General features: G+C 43.6%; 1 protein-coding gene across 3 annotated transcripts in view; it reads left to right on the forward strand.

Annotated features, from left to right (window-relative positions):
• The window catches only part of hdac4 (histone deacetylase 4), a 117,435-nt gene that overhangs the window by 61,820 nt on the left and 33,810 nt on the right, over positions 1 to 21,805 (forward strand). For 2 of the 3 annotated variants that reach the window (XM_087830234.1, XM_006793686.3), the window contains exons 4-12: positions 7,143 to 7,319; positions 7,403 to 7,548; positions 8,364 to 8,514; positions 10,406 to 10,526; positions 12,329 to 12,447; positions 18,162 to 18,290; positions 18,402 to 18,508; positions 20,420 to 20,539; positions 20,807 to 21,017. In XM_087830234.1, the coding sequence (XP_087686360.1) occupies positions 7,143 to 7,319; positions 7,403 to 7,548; positions 8,364 to 8,514; positions 10,406 to 10,526; positions 12,329 to 12,447; positions 18,162 to 18,290; positions 18,402 to 18,508; positions 20,420 to 20,539; positions 20,807 to 21,017 (1,281 nt within the window). Of the gene's footprint in view, positions 1 to 1,749; positions 1,997 to 7,142; positions 7,320 to 7,402; positions 7,549 to 8,363; positions 8,515 to 10,405; positions 10,527 to 12,328; positions 12,448 to 18,161; positions 18,291 to 18,401; positions 18,509 to 20,419; positions 20,540 to 20,806; positions 21,018 to 21,805 lie in introns of those variants that run through there. The other variant, XM_006793687.3, reaches the window with a different exon arrangement.

Consider the following 21,805-nt stretch of genomic DNA (forward strand, 5'->3'; position numbering starts at 1 on the left):
AACACCCAAAGAACCTTTAAAGAGCTTATAGAGCCCGTCTTGGAAAAGCAAGATCATGATGATTGCCAAAGCTGCCAGGCTAGACGGGCGTTAAAGGAAGTAATTCTTTGTTATTTTTTGATTTTTTTTCAGACATAAAAACTGCAAAGGACATCTCTGACCTTGGATGTGTATGTTGCAAGCACTGGACATATCTCAGTTGGACTGAGCAGTCCTAACCCTTCAGTATTGTTTAACTCCATATGCAGTGGATCAGAAAAGCATCTGTTTCCCATCAGAATCAAAATGAAGACAATTGTTTTTAACTGCCTTGCAAACGGGGTTACTCATAAAAGTGAAAAACTTTGAACATTATCCACAGTGGCAGTATATCACTCATGCTTTTCTAAATGCAGTCCCGCGAATTTCAACTAAAAAAAACAAAAAAACAAACGCTGGCGTGAGAGCCGAAGAAAGCCGACGCCAGCACACCATCATAAAGTTGCTTGGCCCAAAGTTGCACCACATACCTGTGTATATGGGAGGGGCCGTCTCAAGAAATCGACCTGTGACTCAGCCCACAGATTCTGTTCACCATGATTCCACTCTGCAGCGCTTGGTCCAGTTTGATTTTTGAACTTGTCAAAACTTGTATTTATTTAAAGAAATTAAAGCGTAACTGGCTCCATCCGGGCTCTGAACTGGCACCCTGTTGGTGAAAGGCAGGTATCTGATTCCAGTTCACAACTGGCACCCTGCCTTTACTCCAGTGTAATTCAAGGGGAATTGGAAAGCAGACCGTTAGAGCGCAGAGGACAACTAACCCACTTGGGGCAAACAGTCAGGTCCTTCCTGCCTGTTTCTTTTAACACATATCGACTGAACCTTCATTGAAAAAACCAAAAGGCACGTCAGGTGTTGCCCCCAGAGGAGCACTTGTCTTAAGTGGACTGATTCCACTCAGTAGGCCAGTCCTTCAGCCGTCCCCTAAACGCTCCCCGTTATCATTCAGTCCCAAACTCATCACTAATCTACAAATAAGGTTTCAGGCCTGTGATTCAGCGTCTCTCCTGTTTATTAGTCATGCATTCTTGCTAAGATTTACTTATTTTAAGTAGAACTCCTTAAACAGATGAACTTCTTTCTGTCTTGTGTAATAATAATCCATTATTTGCATATTTAGGTGGCGATGATTCACTGGAATAAGACGTACTTTTCTTTTTTAAAAACCGAAAGAGTTTCCAGAACAAAGTTACTAACATCATAAAGTTTCTGGGGTATCAGTCGCCACTGGTAAACAGCTCGTTTTGTTTCTATGTGCGTGTTTGTAGTGAGCAGAGACAGATGTCTGTGACGTATGTGTGTCTTCAGTGGTTGTAATGTATTGCTACTGTCAAACCAGCTTCACAGAAAGCGACTGTCTATGCTGTAAGGTTCCTGGTGTGTAGGAGGATTTTACATAAAGTGTGTGTGTGTGTCTGTTAATAAATGTGTAAGCGTGGGTAAGTACAACTTGGCTCTGTTTAGTCCAAAAATGCAGATTTAGTGCACGAACGCATAGGTGGTGTAGGGAAATAGGAATGTAGACAGAGTGTTTGCCGGTGTGTTAGAAGAGGGAGAGTGACTGTAATAAAATGCTCAACATGCCCGAGACTGCCCCCTGATGTCACTGAGAGCCGAGGGAGAGAGAGTGGGAGAGAGAGTGAGTGGGAGGGGACCGGAGGAGCAGAGGGAGGGAGGGAGAGTGGCAGCTGGAGGGCAGAGCAAAACACGTCAGTGAGAGGAGCAGAGAGAGGCGACAGAGTGAGAGACGGACTGTGTGAAAGACCGAGAGGGAGAAAGATTTGTTGTTAGGACCTAACCCGGGCCGGTCTGCTGTGTCTGTGTGCTGCCGTGGACTTTAACGCCATCTCTTCTCACTCGCACTTTTGGCTACAAACGCACTTTCTGTCTCTCTCTCGCTCAGATACTGTACGCCACTCTCAAACGTGCAAGAACAGCGCAGCATAACTGATGGGTAAGAGCTGTTCCTGTTATGCAGAGAATTACTGTTCAAACCGCATGTAGTGAAGTGCTTTATGTGATCCTCGTGTAGTTGTGCTCGGCCGGCTTGTAGGTTTGTTGTGGTTTTCCTTTGTGTAAAGGATGTGTTGTTGGAGTCTTCTTTCACAGAGTTTATTCTGTGCACAGTGTGCTGATTGTACATTAAGTGATCAACAGGCGTGCGTTTGTTTATGCAGACTCTCGTTTTGCCTGTGAATGTGTTGCTGTGTTACGTATATATGTTCACTTAGGGAGTGAGTGCATGTTTGTGTGTGCGTGTTCATTTGCTGTGCGTGTGGGTGTGCGGCTCGGAGTAGTGGCAGTGTTTATTGAATGGCACTGATGTATGGAGGCTCGCTCAGCGCAGCCTTTAACTGAATGGAGCAGATGGCAGTGGCTGCGTCTGTCCTTCCGCACAGTCTATTGTGCACATAAGTGTGCATTTGCGTGCATGTGTGGAGCAAAATGCATGGAAGTTAGTGTGTAAGCTCACTGGGACTACTGCTCGACATATAAACAGAAAGGACTGAATGTTAGATTGCATCCCGTATCACCATTTGACTCTGCTGCTGTCTGCTTTGGATCACATGTGGGGTCTTTAATTTATCTCAGTTTACTCCAGCTTTGACATTTAAAATCACAGTGCTGTGACACAGCTTGATAAGCTCTTTGAAAAGTGCCAGTAAACACTTTTTGTATCTCTTTGTCTCCTAACGAGAACACTTTAGTACTAAATGCATTTTGTTTTTTTTATAAGTTAATCTGGGGAAATATTGCTAGAGAAAGGAGGAAGCAGGAAAAACCCACAGGTTTTTGGTGGCTATGTTACCATGCTACTGGGACATGCAGAGGCATACATCAACAGTCACACCCACCCACCCCGGACTTGACAGTAAAGCACTGAGCTAAATGCACATGCAGATCGTTTGTTGAATCGCTTGCCTACCGTCATTGGTTCACCCTCCACCTCAAGCCCCGCCCCTTCTCCACTGTCCGACCAACCACCGGCCACAGTGCCAGCAGTCACCATGGTGTTTGCCTCCCTCCTCTGTGAGCACCTGAGTCTGCTGGGCTCGCAGCGGGTTGACATTATGTCAGCGATTGCTGTTCATTCTAAATTTGCGAGGCTTGTGTTGACATTTGCTCATTCTGTTGGAACTGTGAATGAGTTTGCACTCTTAGTTTCTCATAAGCTGTGAGTAAACATGCATGGGGTTTTCTGAGTGCACAGGAGCCCAGTGGGGCGAGGAACTCCTCTGGGAGTCCTCGTCTATAAATAACTCTGTGTGATCCATAATCTTAGCCTGATTGGGGGGGTGATGATGAGCGGAAGGAGGGAGGGGTACATTGAGGGACACGGTGATGAATGAGGAGATAAGAGAGAGAGAAGAGGAGGCAGAGCCTGGCATGTCAAGAGTTTTGTTTATGTTGGGTTCCCTTGCTTTCAGTCAGGCCGTAGTCATGAACTCTCCATCCTGAACGATTTCTACAAAGTAAACACAATTTCCTGTCTTGAGATCGACCAGAGTTTATCTTACGTTTGCCTTTTATAGTTTTAAAGAGACGTCCTGGGGCTTAAGGACATTTACAGCCAATTTGTGAATTATTCGAAAAAAGACTTAATTTGCACTAGACTATAATTTGCAGTGTTTTGTGCAACGAGGTTGCAAGAGCCGCAGCAGTAGCCTCCACACGTGCACATACGCTCGAGATAGAAATCAGTGCGTAATAATAGCACTAGTATTTTTATTCCTTTATTTCAGGAAGCATCTGTTAGCATTCATTCTGAATTGCTCATCCAAATCTGCAGCGAGAATCTTTGCATTATCACGTCCGTTGTTGTCGGGGTGAGTCAGCTGTTATGAAAGCACCTCTCCTCCCCGTAAGCCAATGCCATATTCACACAGTGCGATCAGTGTAAGCTGGGCTAATTACTTCACAGGTGGCTTCTCCCAGGGCTGTATGTCGCCCTGTTTGTCTGCCGCCATTGACAAGGCTTTGTTTACTATAAACATGCCTCTGAGGTTTGTTATTAGGAGAGCTGCTGGTGTTTTCGTCACGGTGCAACTGTAACAGTACTGCGATCCTTGAGAGCCGTGCCAGCTTGACTGTGAACTGTTAGTGACGCAAATATGTTTCCTTGGAGCTCCAAACTTTTGACAGCCCTCTTTTTAATGATCCAAAACATAATTGTGTCTGGATAATTAAAGAAAATAGTTTCAGCCCCTAAAGATACACAATCCTGACAGCATTACAGTCTTAAGTGCATCTTCTCTCATGAAACCATAGGAGCAAAAACATTCTCTCCGGGCACTGGAACAACTTCTCCGAGTCTGTGCAGTTTGGGTATAGACTGTGTTGGTACAAAATCCTTATTTATCTTCCTGCGTCTCTTTGTGTAGCTAACAACACAATCTGTAGCCAGCAATAGCTCTCAGTGCAGTCTTAATGTGGCAGCCCAGTGAGGTTAGCCTCGGAGTAGCTGGTCGAAGCGATGATTATTACACCGCCTCCCTATTTCTCTCCATCTCTGTCTCTTCCTGGCCGTCGGCACTAGTAGCCCCTCAGTTTGAGGATAAGTAGCTGTAATTAGTTTATTTTGCTGCCTGGCTTTAGCCTTGCACTTGGCCATTGATCACAGCTCCGTAAGTGGCCGGCCATGTTAACATAATAAAACATACAAAGGCATTTGGCTTTTAAAATTGCTTCGCATGTAGACACACAGAGGTAACCCAGTGCTTCTAAAACACTGTTTGCACAACACAAACCGCACAAAGGAATATGCATTACAGGGACAAGAGTATATTCAGGACCAGCTGCTCCGAGGTGGGGAGAGGGGGACTGCTGTGGCACAGTTTTAGCACCGTTTTTGGCTATAAATGATTTTGGTTCTTTGGCGCGTGTTTTTGGCTGAGAAACTCGCTCTGCTGTGTTTGTCTGTGAATCGTGGCATTAAGTGTCAGCTTGTTGGCAAAACGTGTGTGTCTGATAAGTTTCATGTGTTAGTTTACTAATCTGTGCTGCGAAAACACGAGTTACTTCATATCTCATTTCAGGTCATGCAAGACAGCTGCGTTTGTTGTTTTATTGTTTAGTAATAAACATCTAAGGATTCCATAGGGTTGCATGAAAGTTTGGATAGCTGAATTTGGACTTTGCTGTGAAGGGATCATGTGTGTGTGTGTGTGTGTGTGCGTGTGTGTTTGAGAGCGTGTGCCAGAGGCCTGTTTACAGGACATTTGTGCCACTCACCTAAGTTCATGTGAGAAAACTTACAGTTGAGGAGGCAGTAATTGAGGTTCGGCTCCATTCATGTTTGTCACCACTGATGGTCAAACAAAATGTTTTGTTTTGATGTTTATTGCTTATTAAATATGTGTGTAAACAGCTGACATGTTTGTGTAAATGTTTGCGTGAGAGGTGAGAAGGGGGCTGAGTTTGAACATGGTTCAGTGCGGCTGGCTTTGTTTGGATAACATGGTTGATTGGGACCGACTCTTTACACTCAACGTGGCAGTCACTGTGGTCCTCTAATGAGGCTCCTGCATGCAGACGCAGATGACTCACCCGTCACAGTAAATGCTGCTAAATTCACCTGGCGTTATGAGCAGCAAGAGTGGCGCAGCTGGATGGTAAACTCTTAAGTCTTTAAATAAACCTCCACCCTCGCCTAATTAATTCTAAGCCTAGTCCTTTTCATCTTTTCCAACTGAAGGATTTAACAGAACTTCTAATGTCCAGCCTATAAACAAGTCCCTACAAGAGCAGTGATACAACCAAACACACACACGTGTGCACCAGCGAAGCACCAGCAAGTCTGGCCTAGCCACACCCTTCTTCTCTCCCATGCTGTCCCATTGGGTGGTGTCAAGTTTCTCCCCGCACTGAAAACCTGCCCAGTACCAAAGATGTCATTGGACCTTTCCTGCAAGTAACTGCAACTTCATCGTCACCTCATTGGCCACCAGGGATGCCAGAACATCCACGATAGGCTGGGGAGCCTTCGCGCTGGTTTTAGGTTATTGATCGCTGGTGGAGGGCTCGGCGTGGTGCAAGCTGCTTCTCCACGCAGCAGATATTGATCCGAGTAGACCAAATGGTGCACATGAGGTTTTGATGTATAAGTCAGAATTTACTTGCAACACTGAATAGATAAAAGGTTTATTTCATAAACTGAATCTGCAATTTGGATTGAAAGGAGTAGCGTGCTAACGGTGTTTGATCACAGCATGTTTTATTCAAAGATCAAGGCACAGAATTTTTTTTTTCTCGTTTCCCTGGTGTGCTACTTTTTGTGTGTAAGCTGCTGTGTTGTTTGCTTGTAGAGAACTAATCTGATTGCACTCGTACCCTGAGCTGTTGCATGACAAGCAGGGGTGTTGAAGCAGGGCATTACCTTTCATTTATCACGGGGCCCTGTGCGACCTCGCTGGATTATTCATATAAAGCAGATTAAATGATGCAGACTGAGTAAATCATAAAGGAAGCAACAAAAACAGATGGGTCTTTACGGTTTATTCCTGCCTGCTAATATTTTAACACCTTGTCGTGAGGTTTAAAAAGTCGATTCCTGCGACCTTTTTCTTTACAGCGGCACGTCTGAAGTTGTGACGGCTGCGACACAAGCAGTTCTGCTCACACACACACGGTAACAAACCGAAACGCAGACACGCACAAATCCTTGCTGTGAAATTCATGTTGGGGTGGGATGGGCGGTGTTTTCGCTCTCGGATGTTTGTATGGATTTACATAAACACGTTTTCTCCCTTTGCCGCTTACACTGATGCTCTGATGATTTCCGGCTTTCAAAATCTCAGACACATTTTATGCTTTCGCTGTGTCCCTAATGCTCTTATCTGCTGTGTACAGCTATAAAAACAGACTTAGGTTCTCAGTGCTAACGTTACAAGCAGCCGCGAGCACTATGAAGTGTAATGATGAGTGCAGCTGGCACGGCCAGAGAGTTTGGACATCTGATGTAACAAGTGTCCGTCTGTCTCATTTGGATCAAAGAGGACATGATGTTTTGGCTGCTATTAAATGAATTTAAGATGATCTTTAAATAATTACAAATTTAATGTGAACATATAATAAAATTTTCTGACTCCCTGCTGTTTCAGTGGACGTGAGCACAGCGGCGCTGCCCTCCACCGCCACAGCCATCCTTCCCATGGATCTGCGCATAGTGGACCACGCTCACCACCACCAGCAGCAGCCCTCCTTTGGCTTGGTTCCTCCACCCCACCCCACGCCACCCACCTCCACGTCTACTGAGACAGGCCGCGGACCAGTCATTAGTAAGTCTCCGCTTATCTTGCGGCATTCCAGCCCGTAGATGTAGATGCGCTGAGTAATCGCGTCTCCAAAAAACCTCCCACAGGCCAGCAGGAGCAGCACCTGCAGCAGGAGCTGGTGGCTCTTAAACACAAGCAGCAGCTCCAGAGGCAGCTACTCATCGCAGAGTTTCAGAGGCAACATGAACAGCTATCACGACAACATGAAGCCCAGATGCAGGAGCATGTTAAGGTGAGGTGTTGGGATGAAGATGGAGAGGAGAAAATTTCCTCTCCTCCCTTCTGTGCGCGTGTGTGTGTGTGTGTGTGTGTGTGTGTGTGTGTGTGTGTGTGTGAGAGAGAGAGAGAAAAAGCTGGATGGTGGTGAGGTGGGAAATCTTCCTCGGATACTGTAGAGCTGTACTCAGCAGAAATATGCCTCGTGAAGGGCAAACAGAAACAAATTGAATTTAAGTGTGTATGCTGGTGTAATCTGATCTAGTGCTGGTACATTTTTCAGCAAATCACCCAGCTGAAAACCCCCCAAAAAATCTGACTGTGTTGCCATGACCACAAAACCAAAAGGTAACAACGACTGTCATTTTGGCCTGACTGCATCTCTAACGGGCGTAGCTACCTCGATGCCACCCGCTTTGAACCTGGATGTGACAACAGAGTGACCGTGAAACCCTCATCCTTACTGGCTAGTGACACACAGGTTGCTTGCCAACAAGCATATTCCGGATAATCGAATATAAAATAAAATAACAAAAATGTACAAAATGCATTAAGGTTTTTTTTCAGTATGACCCCAAATGAGTGACTGAGCCCATAGATTCATCAGGAGAGTGTTTACAGAGAACCATTTCCCCATAGACTTCTGTAGGACTGGAACCACAGCTGTCGCCCCCTTGTGGCCATTAAAAATAATGCCATTTTATATTAGCTTTGCTTTTCAGACTCAGTCTTTCTTGCTTCTGTGATGTTATTTATTTATCTGCAGACCACCATGGCTAAGTCTTTTCAGCTCATACTGATTCTTCTTTACTCTCCTCGTCCTTCTCTCAGCACCAACAGGAGTTACTGGCGCTCAAGCATCAACAAGAACTGTTGGAGCACCACAGAAAGATGGAGCAACAACGTCACGAGGAGCAGCTGGAGAAGCAGCAGCGAGAACACAAACTCCAACAGCTCAAAAACAAGGAGAGGGGACAAGAGAGTGAGTAGCGACTGCCACAGAGAATTATTTTTAAAGAAAGTGACCAAGAGAGCTTCATCAAAAATGTGCACAGCGTTACTGTTAGAAGGTAACGTATGGCCAAAATAGTCAGTTCGGTGCTTGGATTTACTCCGCAGTGGGATCAAAGGTGTTATGAACAAAGTCTTCATGTTCGACCGAGCGCATATTTGCTCTGCTGTGCGCTGCCAACGTCTGCTGTACCTGTGCAGAAACACTGTGTCATATTATCACAGCAGGTGTCAGAGGAGCTCGGCCCTCGCAGCCCCTCTGTCACAGCACCTGCAGTTACAGCACAGCAGTCAGAACAGCCTGACCTCACACATTCACCGCAGGGAATATCATAATAAGACAGCCAAGACGGGGTTAGAGGGGCGAGACGTCGTGCAGAAAGACATGTCGTCAGTTTTTCTACAGGCGGACTGATTGCGAAATAAAATGACAGCAATAAAACTGAACCAGGCAATGTTCTCTCTCTTTTTATTCCCTTTAAACATATTTCTTGGTCCAATGCTGGTCTGGTATCATTTCTTTAGACGTCCTTGCACCAGTTATTTAATCTCTGTACTCACCAATAACAACTGAGACAGAGCAAGATCATCTCTATTGTTTCCTCTACTCAAAATATTCGAACTCTCCTTTAAAATAAAATGTAATTCCTTATTATTTTAGCAGCATCAAGCTAATTGTGTTTCTAATTGTTACAGGTAAATAGTACTCGTATGAAAGACTCACTGCGTAATTGACTTTGAATTTCCTTGTTTAATGGCACTTTGTTTATAAACGTACCCTTTCGGTGACATTTCTGAGCCACACTTTACTAAATTGCTTCTCCACTTGTACTTATACTTGAATCACTCTTGTAATATAGGAAATATGCATTCATCCATGCTGCTGTGTGTTTGTGCGCATTTTCATGTCTGTAAATGAACAAAACGAGGTTTTGGATACGACCGTAAACACAGTTTAACGAGGAGGAAATGGCTCACGTATTCCTGTATTCGTACTGATATAATACTAGAATGAATATATATATACACACACACATACATACACAGTGTATGGACCCCCACTTTTCAGAGCCATTATTTTTTTCCAGTAATGCCCTTTTTCTCAATCATTCTGCGCTGAGCAGAGTGAGCCTACAGTTTGACGTCTATGGAAAAAGCATTGGGTTGCAAACAGAGGAAGCTTTGTTAAGTACTGCACTAAATTGCATCGAAGGCAGTCTCATAAAAGCCAATTTGCTTCAGTGGCAAAGCAGACATATTGGGACGTCAGCACTTCCAGCTGCACTATAATTTAGGGAACATGTATTAGCTGTTGTCATTTTCACACAGTGAATTTACCACTTCTGCTCTGAGGCTCGACACGTCACCTGTTATCACTCCTACTGTCACATTCTAATGAAAACACACCTCTACTTTTTTTCTCTACGTTCTGAAACCAGTGTTTTAAGCCCGGCTTCCCTCGCTCTTCATCTCTCCCTCCCTCTCACCTGCCTCTGTCTCCCTCCCTTGATAATTTGTTTGTTGCTGTGAGAGGAGGTTGGTAATTGAGCAGAGACCAGGAGCGGAGTGAAACTCGTGAAGCACGTCTTCGAGGCAGGTTACGTAGCGCTGCAGTGGTCTCAGTGGGATTTCAGTGACACTCTAATGCAAGATTGTGCACTCTGATTGTAGAACTCAGATTGCCGTTATCTGTCAAAGTATGGATGGATGTAGTTATAATCTTCCTAGTGTCATAGGTTGGATAATATGGCAGCAGCTCACGTAGGGCAAAAGTTTCTTTGTGTTTTGGTTGGGAAGAACGTGGCGGTGCTGAAAAATGTTCGCTTGCTAACTCTTCTGCCCGTCTCTGTGTTGCTGTGCAGGTGCAGTCGCCAGTACAGAGGTAAAGATGCGACTTCAGGAGTTTGTCCTGAGCAAAAAGAAAGCCTTGGCTCAGCGAAACCTAAACCACTGTCTGCCCAGTGACCCACGCTACTGGTATGGGTGAGTGTTTTTGTTTTTGCACACGTTCTGCAACAACTACGTCACAATTTGTGGAGGAATTCCTGAATATCTGTTTGGCTGTGTAAGTAGTGAAAGTGAATTTCCGAGTGTTGCATGTTTTTTTTTGCCAGTTCATCTCAGTGAATAAACATTTTACCACAAATGCATTGCATTAATTGCCAACTTGACCCAATTCGGTGGAAAACTGATAGCAGACTAAATTCCATCTTATTGCTGTTTTGTTGCTGTCTTGACACAAAGTCGGTTTGAAGATGGTGGCTGCCCGCGAGCAGTCACAGACTTCCTCCACCTTCAAACCAACCATTTCAAGTTCATTGCACACGGAGGTTGCAATGAACTTGTGGTTATGCCACAATCTCCAACCACTGTGTTCCTTAGTGTGACCGTACCATTGTGAACGTGGTGCCGGGGTTACCACGGCCCATCTGTGTGGAGTTTTGATGTCCTCCTCCTCCTTCTTCCTTCTCAAGTCAAACATTTTAAAGATGAAATAATTTTAGAGCAATTTCTTCACACGGGTCAGGAATTAAATGACAATCCCAAACCCCTGAGCCCTACACTGATGGCTCTGTTATACCGTGGTACACTTTTCTACTTCTGATAGAAATCAGGATGCGACGTTTTGGATTAACATGTCATTAACAGCTCTCGCTGCCACCATCAGACTGGTCTTTCATACATCAGGTGGTTTAATATAGACTTTGTAGATTGATTGAAGTGAAAAGACTTTGTTTTAAATCCTTTATGTTGACTTTTTTTTTTTAAAAAAAATTCACATCAGTATTTCAATAACCTTAATATTCAGAGCTATGAAACATCAGCATGTGATATTTCTCGTGCATTTACGAGAGTTTGGTTGCTGCTTCTTTTTTTTTTTTTTAAATCTGAGCAAAAAAAGAATCGACACTAGGAAAAATATCAAACATAAAAACCAGTGATGAGCAACATGAAAGTCTCTCATCGTCCTGGCTTTGCAAACATGGCGAACCCCGTGGTGTTATGAACTCCTGTTGTGTAGGCGTCTGTCATTGATGTGCTTTTGTGTTCACATCAAATTCCCAACATCAGCATTAGCCTCTCTGAGTCGAGCTGCAGAGAAAACGTTGAAGCGATGAGGCTTTTTTTTCCTGTCAGTGTTTGTTGTCAGTGATTGACAGCTAGCTCTCTTTGAGGTGTGTGCGCATGTTTGAAGTGGGCAGAGAGAAAAGACAATGGCACCTCTCCTGTGCTTTAAATATTTGAAGAGGCTTTAAGCAGTCAAACATTTCTGCCAAGGCAGGAGATGATGGAATAATCAGGAGGACTGTGCTGCCAGTCACTATAAATCACGCTTATCACGGTTTCCCCTTTCTTTGGGGTTCTCTCCGTTTGTTTGACCTGTTGGCATTCTCCTCACTTCTCTCATGCGTGTATTCCCTCTCTGTTTCACCTCTGTCTCTGTGCATTTTCAGCCCGTTTACTTTCCTAAAATGAAAAATGGAAAAAAAGGTTTTCAGCTTTCAGGCTTTGTCCCTCTAGCTTTACCTCTTTCTTCCTTCCACCCACGTCATTGTCCACGCTCTGACGTGTCTAGCTGACTTTGGAGAGAAGACACAAGCTTGTGTGTGGGTATGCGAGTATCAAAAGTTACGTATAGTAATAGATTGAGCTGGGAATGTGTCGTGTGTACAAAGCCGGCGGAGCAGAGTTTCCACATTCATGTAGCACGTTACACTGATACTGTTTAGTGTTTTTAATCGTCTTTTTTGTGTTGTTGTTGTTTTTTTGGGGTTTTTTTGCAGAAAAACTCAGCATAGCTCTTTGGACCAGAGCTCACCTCCACAAACGACACTGTCGGCGTACAACCATCCCATGCTGGGCACATACGACTCAAAAGATGACTTCCCTCTCCGCAAAACCGGTACAGAAGGCTTTGCTGAAGTTGTGTTGATTGTTGACATTCCCCACACTTCCACAGTGCTGCACTGATCTTCCTTTTTCCTCATTTAGCAACGTGAACGTTTTGTCTTACTGGTTATCAACCACATGAAAAATTACGGGAGCTCTTAAAATTGTTGTTTAAAAAGATAACATGGAAGATTGAAGATAATAGAGCCCTCTGTTTGCTTAGTAGTCCGCTAGCTTAGCATTGCGTGAGGACTGGAGGCGGAGTCTGTCTAGACACACACTAGATCAGGGGTGTCAAACTCAAATACACAGTGGGCCAAAATTCAAAACTGGAACAAAGTCGCGGGAAAACATTAATATTTATTGGAAAAAAAATCTTCCTCCAGATATAAGGATGAATCTTTTCTTATGGACTCAAACAAGTTTTGCTGAAAAACTGAATATGGAACAAGCAAAGCTTAATACTAAACAATATATATATTAGCTGTATAATACCAGTAGGCCAGCTCTAATAGTAATTTGGTATGGCTTTGTGGGCCAAATGTAATTAGGCTGTGGGCCAGAGTTTGACACCTATGCACTAGATTTTGCTGTTTTGGGTTTGTTTTTTTTATGAAAAGCCAAAGTAGAAATGACAACAATGGGCAGGTTGTCAGGCAACCAGCACAAACTCAAAGATAAGAGACCTGAAATGGTTCTGAAAAAACATTTGTCTTGGTTTCAAGGTCTTACAGTAAATGTGAGTGGAAACATTTTGGTCAGCTTCTCCTTTGAAAAACTCTGTAGGCTGTTTGCATTCTTTAAGATTTTAACTCAGTCATTCGGTCACACGTCTTAACAGACACCATGGATCGCTCCGGTCAACAAAACAGCACTGAAGGAAATGTAAAACAAACGTACTGCCATTCTGTCCATCTGTCCATATTAAGCACAGCCAAGCTGTGATTATTCACTTAGCGTCAGCAGCTGCTTTGGCCGTATCACTGGCTGCTTTCACAGCTGGAGGCCGAACTCTGTGTACTCTGCACTCTTGCCCACCTGCTGCGCATTGGAGGCAGCAATGATTTTTCCTGCCACACAAGCTCACACTGCGAGTTTCAACTTTCAGGGACACTTAATGTAATTCAGGAATTTTCCCCTGAGAAATATCCACAACTTAAAAATTCTTCCCACTGAGCAGTGACACAAAGCTTAATGAGGAGTTAATTATATATCAGAGCGCGCGTGCAAAGACCTCTGTAAGATAAGCGTTTTGGATTTTAAGGTATTTCTGCTTGCGCGATATAACCAGAGCGAGAGATTGCTCGATTGCGTATAGACATACAGATACGGCTACTGAGGAACTGTTGTGTCAGAAGTGAGCGGGACTGGCTGAAGTGAATATGTGAACTGTGTTCGGAGGAAGTGAGTGAAAGCAGTCGCCGCAGTCGTGCACTCTGCTGACGCTGGAGCTGTCACACATGACGTTTTTGCCCTATTATGTTCACTGAATGTGCATTAAAAATTATTTTTTGACTAGCAAGTTCAGGCACACAGTATATTCCAAAAGGGGCTCATTGTCCAAGTATGGAGGGCTTTGTGGTGATGACTCTTAGAACACAGAAGGCCACTTTGAATGCTACGGCAGGAAGTCTGCAAGGCCTTCACGACAGAGGCAGACTTGTCATGCTGACCCCATTCCTCCCTGTCTCTTTCATACGAGATCACACACTGACATTCCCATAACACACTTTGCACTAATGCCGAAGCATGCAGGATATCCGCATGCAATTCAGAACTTTCCTTTTTCCTTCTTTTATCCTGCTCAGCTTTACATTTTGACACTCCTTTATGAGCTGCATGTCTCTGGTGACTGTGGTCAGGAAGGTCACATCCTAGCTTTGAGTGCGTTCTTTATTGTTCCTATCTAACCCCAGGATGAACACTTAGCACTTCTACATATTAAACTAAACAAAAGGTAAATCAAGCAAAAGACTGACTGTTTGTGATGTTGCTGGAATGTGAATTGGTTGCGCTATGCTCTTATGGGTCGCTCTGGTATGTTACAAATGGCGGTAAAATAGCCGAATTGTAAAAATGACTCCATTCTTTCATTCTCGCTTCTCATATACGGCTCGGCTGTCGCTGGTTTTAACAGTTGTGTCTCCCCTGAGAAAACCTCAGTGTTTATAATCAAAGGGAAACTGTTGGCGAGCTCTTTGGTGTCTTATGTTCATATTTATTTAATGTGCCCGCAAGAAGTCTTTTCTTGAATTATGGTTTTTAATCACAATGCTGTCTTTTCGTGCCATAAAATGGCTTTAGTGAACTGCTTAATCAAAGTCGATTGACTTTATTTTCTTTTTATGTTTTGTAGAACACATGCAAATGAGACAAAGGCTTGTCTATATGTCTTTGTGTCTGTGTCCATCTAATCCATTTATCTAATGTAGATCCACATATGATGTTTCTCGGAAGCTCAGTTGATGAGTTTCAGCAAACTGCTGTATTGATTTCCATAAACCTCCCTCACTCCCTTTCCTTGGCACAGCAGCACGGCTTCCCCTGGCTTGACTCCTTTAGTCCGGGACTCCTCTCTGTCAAAACAAATGAGCATCTGATCAATATGTTTTAGATCTGAGAACCGGTTTCCCCGTCACCTCCCTATTAAAATATTAAATACCACATATGCAGATGTTTAATCTGAGATTTAACGGATAACTTGAAGTGTAAGGGATCAGAGTTTTTGTCCTGTTCCGTGAACAGAAAACCATCAGCACGATTCATATAGCCACGTGACGTCAGGGAGTCTTGATGCATGGTCAAGCATCCAGGTAGGACGTTTCTAGAATTTCATCTGGATGTTTTGAGGGGGTGATAGAAGATATAAAATGTGCCTTAAATTCAAATATGTTATGCCATATCACATTTATCATGCTCGGACTGTTGGTTTTTAAAGTATGTGTTATATAGGTTATAGAAGTCCTTCTGGTCCCATCTGTTATCACACCTACAAGGCCACACAGTTATGCTAACCTATCCTAATGTCCTGCTCTGGTGGGAGATGATCTAAATCTGAAAAAAAGAAAAACAAAATCGAGGCAGTACTGTAACAAGTAGAGCTCCAACAAGCAGTGTGTCCATGAAGAGTCAACAGTAAGGAGCAGGAGAGGAAATAATTCCAGAGAAATGGGCTCTTAGACTAAGCCAAAGAAAGAAGGGCATGGATGGAGGTGAAGGAGGCACAAAAGGCTGCAATAAAACGCTATCATCAGCAGAAAAAAAAACAGTCTGGGCCCTCTGCAGCGAGTGTGTTCGCACGTGTGCACACTGGTGTGCTTCTGCCCAGTCGGCATTAACACCCTTCAAAGTCACTGTGTCCTGAGGTGAACACTCCCATTGTGAATGGTGCCCAGCAAAGACATACACCCTGCTTCACCCTCCTTCCTCGTCTCTTTAACGTCCTTCTAATCTCCAGCTTGTCCTTCGGTAGCGGTCGCACACTAGCCGCTCCCTTTAGCACTCCATATCGTAATAACTCTCACACACAAAAAAACCAACCTTGAATGCATCTCTCTTGTGTCTGCTGTAACTACCTTTGTGGTTCTTTCTTCTCAGTTTCCATCGCCTGGCTGCTCATGTACACAATCTGCAGACCAGAGTGATTTTTTTGATTGCAGAAACCTATTTTTAGTCTGACTATAGTTCAAATCCTACTGACCAATCATGTTTGAGCATGCTTGCAGGGAGGTAAAAGCTCCAGTTTGAGAGCAACAGAGTGGCTCAGAAACATCAGCTAGCATCTGATGACTATTTAGCTTTTTCATAGCTTTTACTAATGTATCAGTACACATAAACAAGCAGGGGCATGTGACTCAGTCCACAGGTAGACCTGAAACTCTGAGAGGCACTTTGTGCATTAAACTACTTTTGATGGAGGTAGATCAGCTCAGTTTCTCATAGATTCTCAGCACACGGTTATCTTACTCTTCCCAGTATTTAAACGAATAATTGAATCATGTTTAAACCAGACAGAGTCATTCAGGCAAACCAGTTATGTTGAATGCTTTCTTTTATGACAGCTACAAACTTCATCAGTGAATGCTGGCATTCATACAAAGATAACACTGATATTGATTGCCTTTTTTAATGGCTGAGAACTACACAAAGGCCAACTTTTGTTCTGTTTTGTTGATTAAACCAGAGATTATTAAAGCAGAGAAAGTCTGACGTGCAGGTATTATCGTTTTTCAGCTATCATTATCATGACAGCACTGAGAGAATGGTCAGGCTGTTACAGTTCAGCATGTCATAGTTTAAAATAAAACTTTAATGCACTGCGCTCCTTTTCTCACAGGCTTCACTCTCCCAGGGTCTCCTCCTGTTAAACTAATGCATAGCATTTTATCCTCACTCTCCCTGGGAGAGTCTTAACAAAGACTTTGGAAGAGTGCCCTTCACTAAGAAGGAGGTCTTTTTTTAAATAATTGACTTTCATAAGTTCTGCAGCACTGTTCCTCTTAAAATTGAGAGTGCATTTGAAAAAGTACTTAGACATTATAGATTCATGATAGTTTATCTCATCCCCGCTGACCAGGAGGTATAATGAAAGCTAGCATCTCTTTGAAGTACATTAAAACTTGGTGCATTATCCTACTTTGATTAGCATTCTAGGGGCCAGAGGGTTTGTAATGACCCAGAATAATTCTTCTGCTGCAGAATAAATCTCCACATTACACAAAGAATCAATCGCTTCCACTTGGCTGTATCAAAAAGCCCGCCTCCTTCTCTGAGGCTAATGAATGAGGCATGGTCGGTTTGATACTAGGTCAGGGGACGAGCATAGGGTCAACTGGTGGTCAACCGTCCTGCTTTACCTAAGTGAACGGAAGGAAGCCAGTGGACGAGAGAATAAAACTGCCTGTGTTTGGTAAACTGCCTACGACAGAGACACCAAAGCAGCACTGTCAGGCGCTGATCGTGACATGACAGGAATCCCGGATATACCGTACGCCTGCCTGTGACAAGCCTCTGCACCTCATGTAGCGCCTTCCCACACCACCATTCCAGAACAGGAGCATCGGTTTACAGACAGAGCCACACACAGCATTTGCGTAGTAACCTAATTGAAAACACTGGCGGTTTCCTTTTCATTTTTCGTATTTGTATTAAATTGGAAGTGTCTGGCAACAAGCAGTGTTCATTAGCAGAGCGTGGAAGGCAGCATCATTAAGCGTGGGGTCAAGGAAACTACCATTTGGCTGCTTCCCCTGGTGTTGCACCGCTTCCCGCTGTCACATCATGATGGCAAACCTCAGCTCCCAAATATGTCAGCCAGTGCATACAGTGTGGTCTATAGGGACAAGCTCATTAGCACCGCTACACGCCAACAAACGAGCTCGCACTCGTGTGACCCACAAATCTGAGGGCCAGACTGCCAGGTTAGAGAAACTGTGTAAACTGTAAGTCATTTATGGGGCGAGCTTGAGCTGTGACACATTTTATTTTTAGAAATGGTGCTTTAGTTGGAAATTAAAGGCCTCTAGCCCTGTCGCAGCTCAGCTATTTCAGTTATAGACATTACAAACAGACATGAGTTTAAGTCAAAGAAAGTCTGATTTACTTTAGGATGTAACATTTTAGCGTCTTTACGTTACAATATGAAATGCTTTGAGGTGACAGCTGTAGTGACGTGGCACTAAATCGTTTAAACTGGATTGAAATGTGTGGACATTTGTGTCTTTTCAGCCTCTGAGCCCAACCTAAAGCTTCGTTCCCGGCTAAAACAGAAGGTGACGGAGCGTCGCAGCAGCCCTCTGCTCCGTAGGAAAGATGGACCCCTTGCTACTGCTAAGAAGCGTCCCCTAGACGTTGCTGGTAAGGACTCCTGTCACTGTTGTTTTAAGGTGCTATCACAAATAGTAACCCAGTTTGATGCATTTCAGTGCAGAAAGTTGATTCATTTTTTATTCATTGTATGTACTCTAGAGTCTGCATGTAACAGTGCACCAGGCTCAGGTCCCAGTTCCCCCAACAATGGCTCCAGTAACATCCCCACAGAGAATGGGATCACAATCTGCAGCAGTCCAGGAGAGGTAAACATCATGGCATCTCTAATTATAGCGTATGCACATGTGTGTTTGTGAAGCAGGACACCAGGATTTGCAGTGTTAATTTATTTTAATAGAGGCATCAGCCAGTGTAGCAGAAATAATGACGGATGATGATGGCAGCAGCAGCCGTTCTTCTCTGGGCGAGTAGCTTAATGTTGTTCGTGTGTAATTTACGTTGAGTAGGCTAACCACGTTATTACATTAATGCATGTAAGGTGAACTAGCAAACACCGTTGTAGTTACATGCAGCTGTCTTCTTGTTTGATGGCAGATACTCCCTTCACCCTGGCCAAAAAGCCTAAAATGACCAAAGAAAAAGTGGAAAACAGCTAAACATGAGAGGTTTTTGGACAAAGTTTGTGTTTTTTCCATTGTTTAAGCACTGCTTCCAGCCAAGAGTGATACCATATATGCCCCATAGCTGCAGAAAAGGCTAACATTGTTATCTTTTTACAAAAAAACAGCTGAACATGAGAGGTTTTTGGACAAAGTTTGTGTTTTCCATTCTTTAAGCACCGGTTCGAGCACCGTTTAAGCACCGGCACCGTTTTAAAAGTACCGGTTTGGTACTGGTATCGGATAAAACCTAAACGATACCCATCCCTAACCATGACATCAACCTCTGCTACCAAAAGTGGTTAGCAGTTTGTAATAGTAAACTATACAGATGCACAGATAGCTGCTTATTAGTGATAAGTAACAAAAGAACATGATACTAGATTTTCACTCTTCAGAGAAACCTGTCGCTTCAAACAGCCACACCTTTATTTCCACATGACTCTAAGAACATTTAACTGGGCGATAGAGTCTGCGTCAGAGGACACAAGTGTTCAAGGCCCAGAGAGACAACCAGCTTTCTTAGAAAAGGGTCTCACTGCTGTTTCAATAAATAACAGCAATGAGACCGAGAGCTAAATTCATAGAGTAATCACACAAAACGGTGTTATTTATAGTACTCCAGGAATCAGTCCTAGATAATACAGTCATAATGTGTGAGTCATACAGGCTACACAGAAAATTCAAGGACAAATAACCCACATCACAAACTTTCTCAGGTGCAAAAATGGTGAACTCTGCACATCTTGAGACAGTTGGAGTCTCCGAATGTGATTCCTGGAATCCCATCGACATATTTTTATTCATTCTGCAATTTTTAAGTGATCTCACAGTTCATAACGAGCCGCACGAGTGGATAAAAAACATGTTTTACATCCAAAGAGACACGAGGGGTACTTTCAAAAGTCTTGCATGGGCTCTTCAGCTCCAAAATCATCAGGTATACATCAGTGGCCTTCAGCCCGCTAGGTTAGGTATACTCTGAAGTTAACCTTGTTGCTTCTGTCTCTTTGGGTCTGTAACCCTTTCATGACCAAACTCTGTGTAAAAGAGCCTGGACCACCGCCTGACCCTGTGGTGTTAGGTGAGGTATAAAAAGCTCCATACAGTTGACATAATGGGGAAAGTAACTAGGAAGACCAAAAGAGTTGGTGCCAGGATGTAAACATGTTTATTTCTGCTATTCTGTTCTTCTCTAAACCTCAAGTGGCAGTTTGAGGAACTGCAGTTTTTGGCTGTTAAGCTTTGGCTTCATTCTTCACCTGCAGAGAGACCCGCATCTGTTTAATCAGTGTCATCATTTAAGTCTTCATAAAGTCATTTTTAATTTTAGGGGGAAGTTTTGATTTTAGGTAATGTTATATTTGGATTATTCATGCCATAGCTGTGGTTACATATTGTGGTAAATAGATTTAAATGAATCTAATATCCATGGCTGTGTGCCCGTGGCTGTGTGTGCATTTGTATGTGTGAGAGAGATGGAAAAGTCTTGCACTGTACACAGCACTGTTTTCTTGGATCTGCACTGTATTTATGTCAATGTGAATGTGTCTGCAGACCTCGCTGCTCCAGAGGCTGGCAACACGGGAAGGGTCAGTTAGCCAGCTCTCTCTCTACACCTCTCCCTCTCTGCCCAACATCACCCTGGGCCTGCCAGCCACAGGACCTGCTAGCACTGTGAGTCCATTTAAAAGAAAATACCACAGGATCAAACTTTTAGATATAACATTAGTTATAGCGAATTGTTCATTAGTTGTACTGTAATTATTCTCATCACTGTGGAGAAGGTTCGTTGGTTAGTTTCCTTAGAAATACAATGGATATTACAGAGTCTGTAACTGGATTTGAACTTGTCAGTCTTGTCATTGCCTTCATTCTTTCCTTCTTTCCCCACCTTAACATCTCTTTCTCCCTCTCCCTGCCTGTGTCTCAATCTCTTTGTAGGTGGTATCAGGACACCAAGATGGCGAGAGTCATCTGGCATTGCCTGCATTGCAGCAGGGCATTCCACTGACCCCTCCTTTCCTGCCCTCCCACCTGCCCCCCTACTTGGCATCTTCAGCACTGGACAGGGAGGGCCCAGGAGGGGGCACAGCGGGTCACAACCCCCTCCTCCAACACATGGTACTGCTGGATCCAAGCCACAGTCCAGTGGGTCAGTTTTCACTGCAACATTTGCAGGATTTTTCTTTTTCTCTCTTTCAAACAGTGGGTGAGGTCTGAATTATTGATACTGTGTGGTCCACCGAAAGAATCTAAAGCCCAAATATTTTGCTGTTTCTTCTCTAAGCTTTAGCAAGGTTTCAAGGTGTGCCAAAATAATTACCGGAAAGATTACATACACACAATTCAAGGTTCTAATGATTTGGGCAGCTTATCAGAGCATCACTGGAGGGAAAAACGTCAACGATTTTTAAGGAATAAAATAAATACGATTTTTGTTTGCGATTATTTGTCGAGGATTCGGACAATGACCTCACAGTTCATTCTGTACTGCTGCAATCTGTGATCTTATTGGCTATTGTCTGCTGAATCTGGCCTCTAAAGATGAACGCCGATCTTTTTTGGAAAGCTTCCCATGAAGCTGGCATATACGAGGGCCAAGACTTCCTCTTCCTTCTGCTGCTCATTGTTTATGAATGGAGATGAATTAAAAACACTAATAAAGACCTAAATAGCTGTCAAAGGATACATTTTGCCAAAATCAATCCTTGTTTGGCCTTTTGATTGCTCAGATGTGATTCAGCCTGAGGAGTGAAACTCTGTCACTTACAGTACTGCAATACTGTTTATATTGCGGGGCCTGCTTGAACCAAGCTACTGAAATTTATAAGTGGAGACAAATGTGGCAAACTTGTCTGGCATTATCTTATTTTAATTTATTACTACAGCTAGAAAAAAGCAGGACCTGCACTGCATTGCAGCTAAAATGTGCAGCCGGTA

Source organism: Neolamprologus brichardi, chromosome 16 (assembly GCF_056152115.1).
Source record: "Neolamprologus brichardi isolate AB-2024 chromosome 16, ASM5615211v1, whole genome shotgun sequence".
In the NCBI taxonomy this organism is placed as follows: Eukaryota; Metazoa; Chordata; class Actinopteri; order Cichliformes; family Cichlidae; genus Neolamprologus; species Neolamprologus brichardi.